This window comes from Homalodisca vitripennis, chromosome 8 (genome assembly GCF_021130785.1).
Source record: "Homalodisca vitripennis isolate AUS2020 chromosome 8, UT_GWSS_2.1, whole genome shotgun sequence".
In the NCBI taxonomy this organism is placed as follows: Eukaryota; Metazoa; Arthropoda; class Insecta; order Hemiptera; family Cicadellidae; genus Homalodisca; species Homalodisca vitripennis.
The window spans coordinates 66,535,102-66,551,263 of NC_060214.1; the positions used below are offsets into that span (position 1 = coordinate 66,535,102).

At 30.9% G+C, this 16,162-nt stretch overlaps 1 protein-coding gene across 5 annotated transcripts in view; it reads left to right on the forward strand.

The window, feature by feature from the left end:
- Positions 1-14,499, forward strand: part of LOC124367660 (syntaxin-1B-like) — a 56,068-nt gene extending 41,569 nt beyond the window's left edge. For 4 of the 5 annotated variants that reach the window (XM_046824662.1, XM_046824663.1, XM_046824660.1 and 1 more), the window contains exons 9-11: positions 1,616-1,726; positions 2,997-3,062; positions 12,732-14,499. In XM_046824662.1, the coding sequence (XP_046680618.1) occupies positions 1,616-1,726; positions 2,997-3,062; positions 12,732-12,830 (276 nt within the window). In that variant the 3' untranslated portion in view covers positions 12,831-14,499. The remainder of the gene's footprint in view (positions 1-1,615; positions 1,727-2,996; positions 3,063-12,731) is intronic. The other variant, XM_046824665.1, reaches the window with a different exon arrangement.
- Positions 14,500-16,162: the final 1,663 nt, after the last annotated feature.

Sequence of the window (16,162 nt, forward strand, 5' to 3'; positions counted from 1 at the left end):
AAGAAAATATACCATATATATATATTTGATTGATACATAATAACGATAAAAACACAATTAGCTATGTAGAGACACAGCTTTAGTGACGTGATGAGAGAGCTGTTACACAAAATAAAGGTGTAGATGACTCATACTACCAACATGACTGCATAAAATGTTTGTAGAAAGGTTATAGGATATACATTAGCATATAAAATCATGATTTTACAGTGTTTCCTGACTTGTATACATTAAAACAAAAACAAGCTACAGATAACCGCTTTATCTTCTTGGACAAAGATACTTAGCAGGCTATAAATAACCTGTTCATACTAGAAGGGTTAGTGTATACTACAGGAATGAACCTGAATCTAATACATCATTGGCGGTCTTGTTAGATTGAGCAGAAGTACGTTTAATTGTACTAGTCATGTTATGTCCATTACGTTAAGTATTCCATTTTTATACTCATATCTGCAGGGCTGTGCTCAACTTTGGTAGGCCCCGGAAAAGATATTCAGCCGGGCCCCATAATGTCCTGCCACCACTCCAGAACAACAATGGAAGGGATCCATTGACATGACATCCCTTCAAGTGAGGCCTGACCTGGGCTCTCTAAGGGCTTGGGTCCTGGTAAAATTGTCTGATAAAACCGGTCTGAGTACGGGCCTGCATACCAGCGATTTATTAATTATAATAAGATTTAATTACTAATCTTTGATGTGATATTAGCAATAGTCATTCACATTTTTATTACACTTTAAATTACTGACACAATGGTGTTTAAATATGGCAAAACATAGAATTTAAAAACTTAGTAGCTCCTTAACGAGTTAGTTAACTTTTTAACTCACAAGTGGAAGTGTTGATCCTTAAGCTACACAGTAAAGTTAGTTTGTCTAAGCTCTGTGAGTGAACATGTTAAAAAACAATTATTGTCAAGAATAACATTGTTTTTAAATGTTATTTTATATTCAGAATTACAGCAAAATATACAGAGAAATTTAAAATGTTTTGGCAAAACAGACAATGGTAGGGAAATTTTCAAATTCTAAGTTTATATTTTAGAGAGCTACTAACATGTCACTTGTCAATTTAGTAGATTTTGTAAACCAAAGGAGACCCAATTAAAATAGACACCCTAATATTTATTTTGAAGTATTGAAGCTCTTTCATACACATAAACGTTTCAAAAATACAAATTTCCTATTCTATAATGACTTCTATGTGTAGAGGATAAGTACATACATTTTTCATCTTTATGTGATTCAACAGAAACACAATCTGGTTAAAACACAAATTTTTCATTTTGTGTTCATTGTCATATTATGGAATTACTTACTTTATTTGTGCTTTATCTTATATTTTATGATATTTCACCTGGAGGAGGATTTTCATGAATGATTCGTATTTAGACAACTTTCTTATGTGTACTAACATGTTAGTACAAAAGATATTTTTATTATTTCCACAAGTAATACAAATTTCTTTTGTATTTAAACCATGTGACTTCCATCAAGAATACAGCACAGAGTATTGATAAATGTTCTAGAAAACTTCTCTCAAAACAGGACTTAAGTTTAAATGATTGTTACCTAATGCGAACTGTGACAGAAACATCAGTTCCTTGTTTCAGGGTGAGATGATCAATGTGATAGAATACAACATAGAGCACGGTACCACCAAAGTCGCTGATGGTAACACTGAAATGTCTAAAGCTTACACCAAAAAGAAGTCAGCAAGGAGGGTGAGTTAAGTAGTTTGTGAATAATAAAATAACTGTACTCATGTTAACTCTCCGTACAATATCTGAATCAACTAAATAAAAATGGCAGTTCCTTGCATTAATTGAAACAATAGGGAGATTCAGATTAGTTTGTTGAAGATACAAATAAATCAGATTTTAATTATTTACTCACAAAACACTACAGTCAGCAAACTTTCCAGAATATTACTGACTTACACAAGAAATCTTTCGTCACACTTCATATTTTTATTTTATTATTCGAACCTTGTACAGTTTATCTACGTAACTACATAGATTAGTTATAATGTGTGCCATAATGATAGCAGAGTAATAATTATTTACTCGACAACCCTGAAATGTATTGTGTCCACTCCTACATTGAAAAATCATTTTACCAATTTTTAAGTTTTTTGTAAAACTGCTGTGTTGTTCTAATATAATACATTAACAAAACTCAGTTATACAAAATTTTTAAAATTAAATTTGAAACAATCCTTGATAATGTTTGACCCCAAAACATTATATTGATACTATCTTATCATAATATATTTAGTATTTTTTGTGTGGTAGTTAAAAGTAATTTTTTTAGAATTTATACATTTTAAGCCATTTGTTTACATTTTATAAAACTGTTATATATATATATAACTGATAAGTGAACATATAACCAATATGATTTATTATATGTTACTGCTTTCATGAAACTTCAAGGAGCACAATGTCAATAATGTTAACAAAATTAACATTTTTATTTATATCTTATTAACAATTGTGTATTTTGTACTATTTTATTACTCATGAACATGTAAATCATGTATGTTCTGTATATTATATTTTTCTCAACATCATCAGTCATTACATTCAAAACTGACATGAGCGATATCATCAAATAATAAACACAAAAACATACCAGCAACAGATTTAAACAGTGCATTTGATCCCATCACCTATAAAAGTCATTTGGAATGAAAGCATTATTTTAACTGTACAAAAAGAACTATAAAAGCTACAAAAATATAGTAAAAAATAATTAAAATTATTAGTGTGATTTTTTTTTTTTTTTTATTTTTATTTTTTTTTTTTTTTAATAAAAGGTTCAAAAATATCCAAATCATTACCCGATTCCCCTAATGTCTCTCGAACACCAAATACTTGGCATTGCTAGCATGTGAGAGCCTTGTGCCGAAAATGTGCCATTCATCATCTTGAGGTTGGAATATGATTTCACTAACTCCCCGGAAGACTTGAACTTTCTCTTGTACTTTTACAGTTAAAGCGCTTGAGGATTCGACCACTAGTGCGTCTACGTCACTTGTGTTTCAAGATTTATAAGTTGGCAAGTTAAAGTTTGGGGTGATTTTTACATTTTTCATAATTTAAGGAGAAATCCATATACAGAGGATGTCCCGTAAGTTGCCAAACTTGGAAAAGAACTTGGTTTGAACAAAAGAAGTTTAAAATAAACAAAGAAGTTTCAAAGAACATGTCGTTAAGTTATTACGCTAGTTTTACTATATTTCCCAGTGTGACCTGAATATGAGTCATATAATTCAGATGGCACAAACTATGACGGTTGAACAAAGTTAGGTGGCTATGGTGAGAGATGGAAATTGAAACATGAAAGCAGATTAACTTTACTTTTATTACACAAATTGATAGAGGCTTTGCATATGTTTCACTATACATTACAATGAAATATTAAAATATAGATATTTAAATTTAACTTATTGACATTTACATGCACAGTTCAAAGATTACTTTATAGATTCTTTATATTTTTTCTTCTGGAATGTTATATTTGCTAGTTTAACTGATATTTGTACTCAATGTTAAAAATACATTGATATGAATTACAGATAAAAAACTCTACAAAACATGATGCATAACTAACAAAATAAAAATGAATTAATATTCTTATACAATACAGACATATAAGATAAATCAATTACATTTTCAAAATATGATCTTTTTTGAATGGATGGATAAAGTTCTAGTTTGGGACTATTTATTGCATAATTTCAGGCCAAGTTCAGCTGATTATTTTTTAGCATCCATAAATATGTCAAGTAAAAACCAGGATTTGATTCCAGAACTCAGGGGTGATAAGCTGAGACGCTAATTATTCACCTACCATTAATTTGAAAATATTAATAAATATTCAATTTACCAATTACATGAAATATTGAATGGTTCTTCAACACAAATTATTTAACATACATTATTTGGCATATAATTATGATTCTGAAACACTGTTTCATTAGAAATAATTTATAAAAATCATTTCTACACAAGAACAACAATTTAAAAAGCTTAGTATATTGTTGCACCTTAAAATTCTGTCTATTTTAATTTAAGGACAAATTTTAGCAAAAGACCTAGCTTAATACCAGACTTAATTCCAAAAGAGTACAAAGATGACTGATACTTTCAAAATACATTTCTGTACCCACTGGATACTTGGCTTTGATCATTCCTGATTCCTAAATCCCCCCCCCCACTCTCTCTCACTCCTCCTGGCTGTCTCACACCCTGCCAAGTTGGGGAAGATGCCTCATTTAAGCTCGTATATCTGTCTTCTCATTTTCCATATCTCTGATAATAAAGTTTTTTATAAATTTAATTTAGGATTTTCTTTTCCCTATTAGTTCTTTTCTATCTTCAGTCCTGTAAGTTATAACTATAACTTTCTTATCAGTGAGACGAACTTTAATATGTGAGTTATGTTTCTTATCAAATCTATTTCCACAAGAGAACTCCATGTGTGTATTTTTTAAGTACTTGGTCTTTTAGTGATTTTCCAAACTTGTATAACATCTTGGAACTTTTCACGTTTCATACAAGAAGTTTCAATTAACACGTGTACTATCTTCCTGTTCAGGATTTGTCAGTTCATTTGTTCTGTAATAAACATTCATAACCCAAAAAGAGCTAAAGTTACTGTGATGTGATTCTGTGTGAAAATTTCTTTATTATGAATTAACTTGGTACTAAAATAGAAATAGTTTCAATATCCTAGTTATATTTAAAACATCAAAAATAAACCTTCACAAATCTGTTGTAAGGATATAAAAATAAACCAAATTGTTTGATACTCGTTTATTAGAGCATTAGACAAAAGAACTTGAAAAACACTTTTAATGTTAACCCTTTGAGCACCAACTCTAAGGTGTCAAGGCCTACTGTGAAGCACCAAGGTGATATTTGCCGGTATTGCAAGCTTCTTTAGAAGCTTACTGTATACAGTATATAATTTATATATATATATATATATATATATAATTTCAATAAACATTGAATCACAAAAAGTACTTACTCTGCCGGGAGTCGAACCCGGATCTCTCACTTGCCGGTTGAATGTGCTACCATTACACCACAGAGCGCTTTCTTTTTCCGATTCAATTATTTTGTATTTGGCCGTATCTGGTAGTTTATGATATATGAGGTAGGTTTATTGAAATTAAATAAGGCTATTGCCATTTATACAATTTAATGAAAATAAAAGCCGTTTGACAGGTATTTGGTCTTCCGATCATATGTTAGTTTGCTTATTTAAACGCATATGTGACAGATATGGCCAAATACAAAATAATTGAATCGGAAAAAGAAAGCGCTCTGTGGTGTAATGGTAGCACATTCACCCGGCAAGTGAGAGATCCGGGTTCGACTCCCTGCAGAGCTAGTACTTTTTGTGATTCAATGTTTATTGAAATTATATATATGTATAATTAAAGATATATAGATATATAGGTAAAGATATATAGATATATAGTTAAAGATAAATAAATAAATTTTTATTGCTTCGTAATAAATTAAAATGCTCTCTAAAAGGATATTCAACATAAACATACAATTCTATTCAGTTTATAATTTGTTTTGAAATTTGAAGTTTATTGTAACATTAGGCAAATAACAGAATTGAAGGATACTAGAAGGCATAGAAACATATTTTATTAAATTCAATAACTAATTAATTATAAAACCAAGCATATAGGTAAAATAATAATATATAATACATGTAGGTAAAATGATTAAGTTATAAATAAATATTTTTAAATAAGTAATTTTACTTTCTTTAACGTGCATACCCGTTTTAAGTAACACATGTTTTTAAAATGTACCATGTAGCAGTGCTTATATTTTTATAAAGCTTAAATAGTATAAATAAAGACGTTTTTAATAATGTGTGTACATTATAGAAGCAAAAACACTTTTTTATTAATGAATGACAAATATTTACAAAACGTCCTGAAGATTTATAATCCTACATCCATTATAAAAATCATTAATGATTTGTAGAGTGAAATTCTATTGCTCTTTGATAGTGCTATTTGTAGAAGATTGGGAATGATTTGTAGCAAAATGTAATAAATTGATATTTTCTCACCCCAAGGTGTATCTTTTGCAGTAGTCAAAGATAAAAGTTTCAAAATATTTCTAGTTTCAGATTTAATGAAGAACAGCATTGATTAAATTATTATTGATTCTTAGCAGCCTCAAATCAACACTACTTTTTACTGAAAATCAATAAAGTCTATTCAGAAATAAAATTTTTGTTCAACCATTATAGTTAAAAATGAATTTCAAAACTTAATTAACTTTACATTTTACCAGCTTCTTCTTATTAAAAACTAAATGCTTAATATATGATCAAACACTCCAATAAATTACTGACAAATTTTACTGTCAGCAAAATTCTGCACCATTAATAGAATTTCTCTTAATTATCTAATCACGATCTAAAACTTCTACTATTGTCTAAACAAATATTATTTCTTCTTTATTTAATTATTTTACTTAATTTTAAGTTTTAAATTTTTTGCTTTAACGCACATATCAACGTATATAGCGCTCTTTGTCACCATTTATTTTCAAATAAAATTATTGAAATTTTAAATCGCGGCAACTGTAAGACTTGTCATGATTAAAAAAGGCAACTATATACCATTGAATTTGCAATAAAAATACCTACATTTTCATATTTGATCTTTTGAGAAAAAGAATGATGGGAAATTTTCACACCCATTTACCTGTTCACACCTAGTTGCCAAGTATTATTGCCAGAAAAAAGGTAGGCAACGGTGTTGTAGTAAATTTGCATATGTATTGAACTTTCCATTCGTACTGAATTTAAAATGAAAAAGAATTATGGTATTCACGTAAACATTTTAATTAAATAATTTTTAATTCCAAATAGCCTTGCCAGGATATGGTATGGCAACTGACCGGGTTTCTGATTATTTATTAATTTTAAAATAAAAAAAATTATTTCATCTGGTAAAAGAATGAGAGGTCCATGTACACAGTGGGATCTTAGGATATTTGGGTTTATATTATTTCAAGAACTCTTTTCGGACAACACTGTTGTATATTATACATTATTCAATCCTCGACAATATGGAGGTACTAGAAAAATTAATAAACCTATTAAGTAAACTAAATTCAAACAAAAGCTCGTTTACAGAAGTTTTTGTTTGTATTGTTATATTAAAATAACAGTACAGGCCGAGAGATTCCATGTGGCGCGACGATGCGCTCATGTGGCGCGACGATGCGCTCATGTGGAGCGACGATGCGCTCATGTGGAGCGACGATGCGCTCATGTGGAGCCTACTGGTCATGTGGAGTGGAGCGGGAGGTCATGAGCTCATTCTGTGAGCCGGCTCCCCTTCACCACCACTCCCCACCTTGCCACCCGCGATTCCCCTCTCACGCATCTAGGAGACCACATGGAATCTTTCAGCCTGTACAAGTCTTACACAAATAACTGTACAAACATAACAATATACCAGTGAAACAGTAGTCGCAGAAAGTTATAATAAAGTAATAGTTGCAATAATTCAATATAATATAAACAGAAATTGGAAGGAATTGTAATGAAAAACGACTAAATCACTGTCAATGAAGGGATCAATAAAACGTTTCATATGTACTCCTTGATAGCATCACTAGGCACAAAATCATTCAATGAACAAGGACAACGGTACGGTCAATACCTGTTTTGATTAGCAGATACAAATATAGTTGCATGATGGCAGCACAAAGCAGAGAGCAATAATAAAGCAGTTGGTGTTCAAAGGCCAATGCCCAGTAGAGGGTTAGTTATGAAGTTACAGTTTTTTATAATTTATTTAAATTGAACAAATTTTTACCTTCTACATCTTGTGACGTGAGCTGAGATATGGCATGTTTCAACATTAGACACTGCGTCATTAGTCAAAAGTGCTATGTATTTTTATACAGATTGAATATTATAAATAATGTATTTTTTTATCGACAAAGGAAAAAACTGCTTTTAATAATAAATAATGAATATTGACTTGATACCTAAAGATTTATGTTGGTGTTTTTGGGGAAAATCGAATGACCTACCAGTAGGACATTGGATTTCTAAGAGTTAAAGTAGAGATAAATTAATGTACTTTTACATAAATTAGTTACACAATAGTAATACAAATATATTTCCCTATATTTCTCGTGTAAACACGATTAAAGATATAAAATTTTAAATCACAATATTTAGCAATCATTAACTAACTTGAAGAGAAATATCCAGGTACAATTACCATACCATAACTTAAAACCGGAGACTTTCAATCAATTACAATTACAAAAATTAACTTTATAAATGGATACAAACACTGAATAAAATATATTAGGAAACTTCTTTGTTTATTTTGATGTCCCAACTTGGTTTGGCATCTTACTTACGGCACACCCTGTATAGTACCTTGCTTTTTTCTGCTTGCTATAACAATTTCTTACTTTGTGTTGATGATTGCTGTGAGCAAGGTTCCTACCAGTAAGAAAATTTCCAGCGTCGTGTTGCATTACTCAGTGCTACAGTATATCCTGCTTATACCGTTTGAATCTAAATTGCTTTTGTTTTCTGCTATTATTCTGCCTCAACTTGGTTCGCCTGAGGTTTAGTAAATTTATTTTGACATGAATCCAAGTGCATCAAATTATGCTTTCTGCTCATGTTCTACTATCACAGCTAATCAACAAAGACCTTTTAGTGACAAAATTGTAGATCGTTAAAAAATTTTGGTAGTTCAAAAGGGTTAAAAACGTAAAAAAATAATTTTTCTGATTATATTTTTTCCAACTTGATACAATTAAAACTGGCTGTTAAACACACAAACATAGTTGTACCAACATGAGAAAACTAGATAAAGATACTGAAAGTTGCCACTTTAATGGTCTATAAGTTGTTAACTGACACGGATTTACATGTTTTACAGTAAGAGTTAAGTGTGTCAAGTTAAGAAAATTTATAATTCTTTGTTTGAAGTTTTTTTTTTGACAATGGAAGGATTGTGAAGGAAACAGGATTTTTCCAGACATTTGCCATCGTTCAGTGATTTTAAAAAAAATCAGTAACACTATGTTTCGAGATCTACAATCAGATCTCTTCTTCAGTTAAACAACTAACCTAACACTTAAAATTACAAACTAGGTTAAAATAAACAAATCATACCAGAGCATTGTGACACGCCCACCATGTTGTGCGTCAATTTCATTAACTCTAATAAAACATGCACTTAATAAAAAACAAAACACAACACTAATTAATTAAACTGAACTACAGAATACAGGTCACAATAGGTCTTCATTCACCAACCAACCACCTACGACTGACCAGAGGCCAATAGTAAATGGCAATCGTCAAGGCAGAAACAAGATGGAGGTAAAAAAGGAGGGAACAGGAGTGGGCTTTTTTATGGTTGGTTCATGCTAGATGAACTTCTTAAAACCATACTGTGACTCTGCATTGGTTTATTACAAATATCTAATCTGTTTGATACTTTTGGTTTTCTTTTTAATTCATTTTTTAGAATTGGCAACCAAAGCGGCTAATCTCGACTGATGGTTGGTCTGTGAATTTCTTTCCAAAACGTAGTGTTACTGATTTTTTGTATCACTGAACAATGGCAAATTTCCGGACAAATCCTGTTTCCTTCAAAATATATAGCCTGAGAAAAATTACCATTTGATACTTTTAACCCTTTTGATACCCTCCCATTTCAACCTCTACTAAAACAAGTGTGGCTGATGATTTATCATTTTAACATTTTTAAAATGTTTTCTATTGATTTCAAGAAAATCCAGATCGAGTGCTTATACAATGTAAATTGGCTCTTAACTCTTGGACTACTAGGGAGGCAGTAACTGTTTGTTTTCTCTACCTCTATATACTATTTTATATACCCATTCCAGTCAATTTTTTTATAGAATACTAGGACATTGTGAACAACATTCAAAAATGATAAGCAATTGCTTTCATTTTATTTTTTCTAAGTTCTGGTTGTTACAATTTTAACTAGATACTAGTATTATAACAGTTAGTTGTATTTAAACTATATACACTTCTTTAAGAACAAAATAGAAAATACGTATAGACATTTTTTTTCCATATTTTAAGTTTCCGTTTAGACGTTTCTCAAAAATAATAGATTTTATTTTTCTAAGCTGAATAGCAAGGAATAAGTTAGCCAAAGCAAGCCAACCAAAGAATGAAACTGTATTGGTTGTACCAGAAAATTAATTTAAAATTGTATATAAACTTTCTATCCTCTGTCCGAGCTGTTCCAACATGATTATTCCTCACCTTCCACCTCTTTACTAATCCATCACAACACACAAGACAATCTTTTGTGCACACTTGACATCATTAAATGGGACTTAGTTGATTCAATGTTTTCAAACGTAAACAAACTATTGCATGTCAACATCTGTATTTTAAATTTCGAATAAAACACAAACAGCTGATTTTAAGTCGTAGTTTTAGAACTCCAAGCAAATTGAATTCACTTGCGACCTATATTCATGACACTAGCTAATAGTGTATACGTAGTAATGTACGAATTGCGTGGACAGATGGTGGAATAATCATGTTGTAACAGCTCGGACAGACGATAGAAAGTTTATATACAATTTTAAATTAATTTTCTGGTACAACCAATACAGTTTCATTCTTTGGTTGGCTTGCTTTGGCTAACTTATTCCTTGCTATTCAGCTTAGAAAAATAAAACATTTTAAGTGAGAATACATACAGTGGGTACTATAAAAACTGATTAACAACATGTAAACGCTTCAACCAGTTTTTTGTAAAATATTTGTATATTTTGGCATATACATCAAAGGGTAACACATTTTGGTTTTATTAAAAGTATTTTACATCTTAAGAAAAAGCTAAACAGCAAACCCCAAAATCATCTTAGTCATATTAATTGTAATGCGAGTAAACTATGGAGACTCTTCAATAAAGATATTCATGATAATCCCAATTAAAACAAATATGAGTAATGAAATAATCAGTGTTTATCAAAAGTCACTTCAGAAGATATTAAAACATTGCCAATAAAAGCTAGCATTTTCACTTTTCCTTCCACAAATTTAAAATAAATAAATAATTCCACATCATTATTTATAACACCAATTTTGATTTTGGCTAGTTTTTTTAATAACAGACTTGCTATCATATTTGTAATGTCAGTTGTAATGCCCAGGGACATTATAGTTAACTGTAATGTAAGCTCACTAGTGTTTTTTAAAATTTATAGTATTTCTTTAATTGTTCTGTCCCAGTCTCCACAACAAGTGTCACTTTTAGCCATATCATATGACAATAGTACATGCAGATGTGGGAGAAAATTTTCTCAATTTGATTATGATCTGCTAAAATTAAATTGACGGCTTTTATATGGGTTCAGTATCTGTTTACAATATTATTTATCTTACTTAGCAATTCTGATGAATAACTTCATGTATGTTTGGATATTTATATATATATATATATATATTATTGAAAGTACAGTAAAGATTGGTATTATTAACAACGGTGAGATTTAAAGGTGCATTTTCAGAGATAAATATTGAGTATTGCTTTAGCCACTTAAAGAATATCAATTTTCATTTTGGTTGATTTTCTCATCATTTTTTAGTTATCGGCTAGCCCACACTGAGTTCATAAAGTACTTCTATTCAATTAAAAATTATATCACTCATGAATTGGTATTAATTTCTAAACAAAATCTTTTCTCTGTTACTTCACAGTAGAGACTTACATTTAAAAAAATGTGTTCTAGGTTATTACCACTTACAAACAATTAAAATATTTCATAAGCTTTAAATATTTATTAACCGCTTCTTTGTTCACAACTATATTTTCAGGGTGATACTTTCCCGATTTTTCAAAAAATATATTAGCATTTCAGCATTTAGAGAATAAACTATTCAAAATTACCTATGCACCTTCAATTTGATATTTATGAAGATAGCCTTACATGACATACTGTGCAGAACATTTTTTTATTTAAAAATATCATACCCATCTGAGACCATTAATGTTAAATTATTTTCATTCCCATATTTGAGACATCCATAAGAATCTTGAGCCTTTGATTAGCAGATGTTTAAAAAAATATGACCCCATCATATCAATGTATAACACATTAACTACGGTAGTCACTGCAATGCTTGCTGTATCGTTAGAATACTCAAGGTCACTAGTACAGACCTGCAGTTAAGGTGTTAAATGTACAGTACTTTACTAATTAAGAAATTGATAAAATAATGAATTAACTGACTTCTAGGACACCACAAGATTGTGATATGCAGTGAATGTTTTTAATTTACTGATTACCTTATAATTCGTTCCACAGATCTCTATTTATATATATATATATATATATATATATATGACACAGTTGAAATTTGGATTTACATATATTTAAAATATCTATAAAATGTAAAATTGTATTCCCTATTTCTTTGTAATAGAAGTGTGTATTTGTTACCCAACACTGTATACCAGTCTTAAGTAGGCTGAAGATAAAACCTACACAGTGAAACCTGCCTGTCTGACAAAGAACCTATGTTAATACTGTAGGAGTGAATAAGAAAATCATACAAAAGCAAGCAAAATGTCTTTCTGTGTCATATGATACATTGCACACAATGCAACGGATATGACCTCTAACTTTGTTATTGTTTTTATTCCAGAAAAAACTGTGGTGCTTCATCTTGGTCCTGTGCATTGTTGGTATTATTCTGGCTTACGTAGCTCTTCATACTCTCATCACGAGCATCTTCACATTCTGAGTCTCAACAGCAATCCAAAACTCCGCTGTACAGAGACAGTAGACGCAGCTTTCAGCTGACTGAGCTGAGCATACAATTTTAAAATTGGAACCCATTCCTCACTGCCCAGAAAATTTAATACTGTGCCACTAGATTTTTCCAATGTGTTATTGCATTTTGGAAAGGAACCCTTTTGTAAAATTTTTTTAGTTACATTACATTTTTACATCATATGTAGTATTTATTCCTTAATTTTAAGTGTCTTTACCATACAAATATAATCTTGCAGCAATTTCAAAGGGAAATTAAAACTTTTAAGTGACAAACAAATAAAGAACTTCATGAACATTTTACTATACTACAGGTTTTATAAACATGTTTGGCTCAAGATTTACATTTGAAACTCAAGAGGTTTAAAGTTTAATCTCTCTGATTTGGGGAGTGAAATCAGTTTTTACGATGTTTTGTATAAAAGAATTGTATATGAAACTGATCCATATTGTAATACATTATTAGAACATGATTGCATTATTTAAAAATAGGACAGTATTTAACTAGCAAACGATTATTGTTTCAGTGACAACTATCTAATGCAACTCTCATTATTCTTATAATCTTTATAATACATTAGAACCTTCCTAATCCGCCATAACCAAGACTGAAGGTAGGGTCAAAACATAAAAGGGTTAGATTATCAGGGAGGTGTCGGTATTGTCAGTTTTTTTTGTGTGATTTCCATATTAGCTTCTAACCAATACTCTGAAATGAATCAACCTTGTCCAGTCTCTGTAGTAATTTCAATTTTTCACTTGATGGAAAGAGCTATTGTCACACCTCCTACCTTTGCAAGTGGTGAATCGGATCATATGAGAATGCTTGGTAATCCGATGTATATTGACACTCAGCCTTTATTCGAGTCAATGCCTAGACTCTCTGAGTCTACAACCAGCATAGAACAGGTTGCCGATACCAATGTGAAAGCAACTACATGACTCGACGTATCTTGGTGCCACGCACAGTAGTAGACCATGTACTCCATTACATGTGAATGCTACACTTTTCTCCCATCACAGCTACTGTAGCATACAAACTATAATTCTCTGATTTAAACACACTGATACTTTCCACGAAATGAAACTTTAGCAAAGAGCATCAGACAACGACACGTGCTGGCTCACGAAAACAAAAATAAAACTGAAAGTAAGTAAAGACTTGTCGTGGTGTCACTGACCGTAAATATACTGTAGTCTGTGGTGCGGACTAGAGGGGTTCTATTGTTAAGTAAGTTAACCACTGTAACACATTTTTCCTTGTATAATGTGCTTAATTAATGCCAATTGGGTCCAAAATATATATAAAGACTAATACAACTTTTTCACTACAAACTTGGCAGATTGTAATGTATACGAAATTAATATGACAAGACTACATTTTAAGAACTTGAATCCAAAATCAACAGAATTTTTAATTTAAAAGCTAGCACAATTTTGTGATAAATTTTTCATAACCAATTTAATTTCTCAATTTGTATGGATCACTTTTAAGATGTAAATATCATTAATTTAAGATGTACAAGTGAAAATTTTGTAAAAGTCATGAGCATTATAACTGTTACGATATGTTACAATGTGCGAGTAAATGATTCTGTATGAGTATTGTATTCATTTTATTAAATTGAATGTGCTGTTTTCATATGCATTTTAATTTAAAACATGTCTCCCAAAAAATTATGGAAATACGCAGTTCACATAATTTTATAGTATAGTCTACATAACTTACGATTAAGTTGTGTCCACCAATCACTGCATTTTCTGCAGTAATCATTTTTATTTAAGATTGACTTGTAACTACTTACAAACAATGAATCTTTTTATTTTTGTTCATTGAGTTCAAATAATTAACGTTAAAAGATTAAAAATATAATTAAGTCTTGGCGAGAGAAAACTGACAGCAATAGATTCTAGTTGACGCTATGCTGGATGGAGTCAACTTAGAGACTTCTAATGTTTACAATTCATTGTTAAGGCTTTTAAAATGAAATGTCACTTGATGAGGTTACTCTGTACAATCTTTTACTTTCCCCAACAAACATATTTTTTTAGAAAAGGGTTTTTAACATTTCTGACACAAACCTTCTGTTTTATCATTTAAACATTTACTAGAGTAAATCTCACAAGAAATATCAAAACTCAGTAGTACAGATACTTACTTTTTTAAACTTGGGAAGTTATAATTGTTAACAGTTAAAATGTTTACCCTATGTCTTTGGATCTATGGCATCTCCTGACTTGTAAGAACTCAAAAATCTGGGAACTTGACCTCTTCCAGTCTCTGTTGTGTTTAAAGCTGTGAGAGTTTCAAGTTTACTTGTAAGTTTATGCATTTATAAAATTCTTGTCTTTAGAAGTTCTTGGACCATGGAAGAATATCGACCTCTATCCCATCATTAAGAGCCCTAACCTCTAAGATTTCCCAATGTCTAAAATCTCCTGTAATCTAAAAGGATTCAGTCCCTAAAAGTCCCCGATGACTTGGAACATGTCTATGGAAGCTTCTCGACTCAGAAGGCTTTCCACCTTCATAATTCTACAAACTCTGGGCGTTCCCAGGTCTCTAGAAGCTACTAACTTTTGGGTTTTTTCTGAAAGAAAATAATTACTAGGAGATTTAAGGCTTCACCTATTGGGCTTTGGGAGCTTTTGGTCTCTAACAACCTCCATTATCCAGGATCTTCCAGTTACTGAACTCTTACAACTCCCAGACTGGGTGTTTTTAGCATCTGTTTTCCGGACTACTGCCATCTAGTAGTTGTCAGCTTCTATAAACTTTTTGTCTTTAGGATCTCCTCTTCTGGCAGATTCTGGACAAAGAAACTCTCTGCCTCCAGGAACTCTCAGCCATTCACAACATCCAACAACACCCCCTCACCTGACGAATTTTACCTGGACTATAGAGTCCATGAAAATTTTTGGTTAAAATCCATCCAACCCCGAGGCACCGAAAATAATTATGTGTTAAAAAGTTCTAGCTTTAGGGCTCTATCCCCTTCAATCGAACAACAAATTTGATCCTGTCATTTAATTGTAGAATTCCATGTCAATTTTGTAGTAAAGGTGTGTTAAGAATGAAATTTTAGCTATAATCTTGATGATCAATAGATAAATAAATAGAGAATTGTTAGTGCAATTCGTAAATTATAGGAAAATTTCACCTAAAACTGGACATATTAACTTAAAAGTATACTGTTAACATAGTTTCTACCAATTATAAAAACTGCTGAAATGTGTAATCAGTTTTAACGCAGTAAACAACACAAGGACAGAGGGTGTAAGGTAAAAATGAAAAATGCGTCG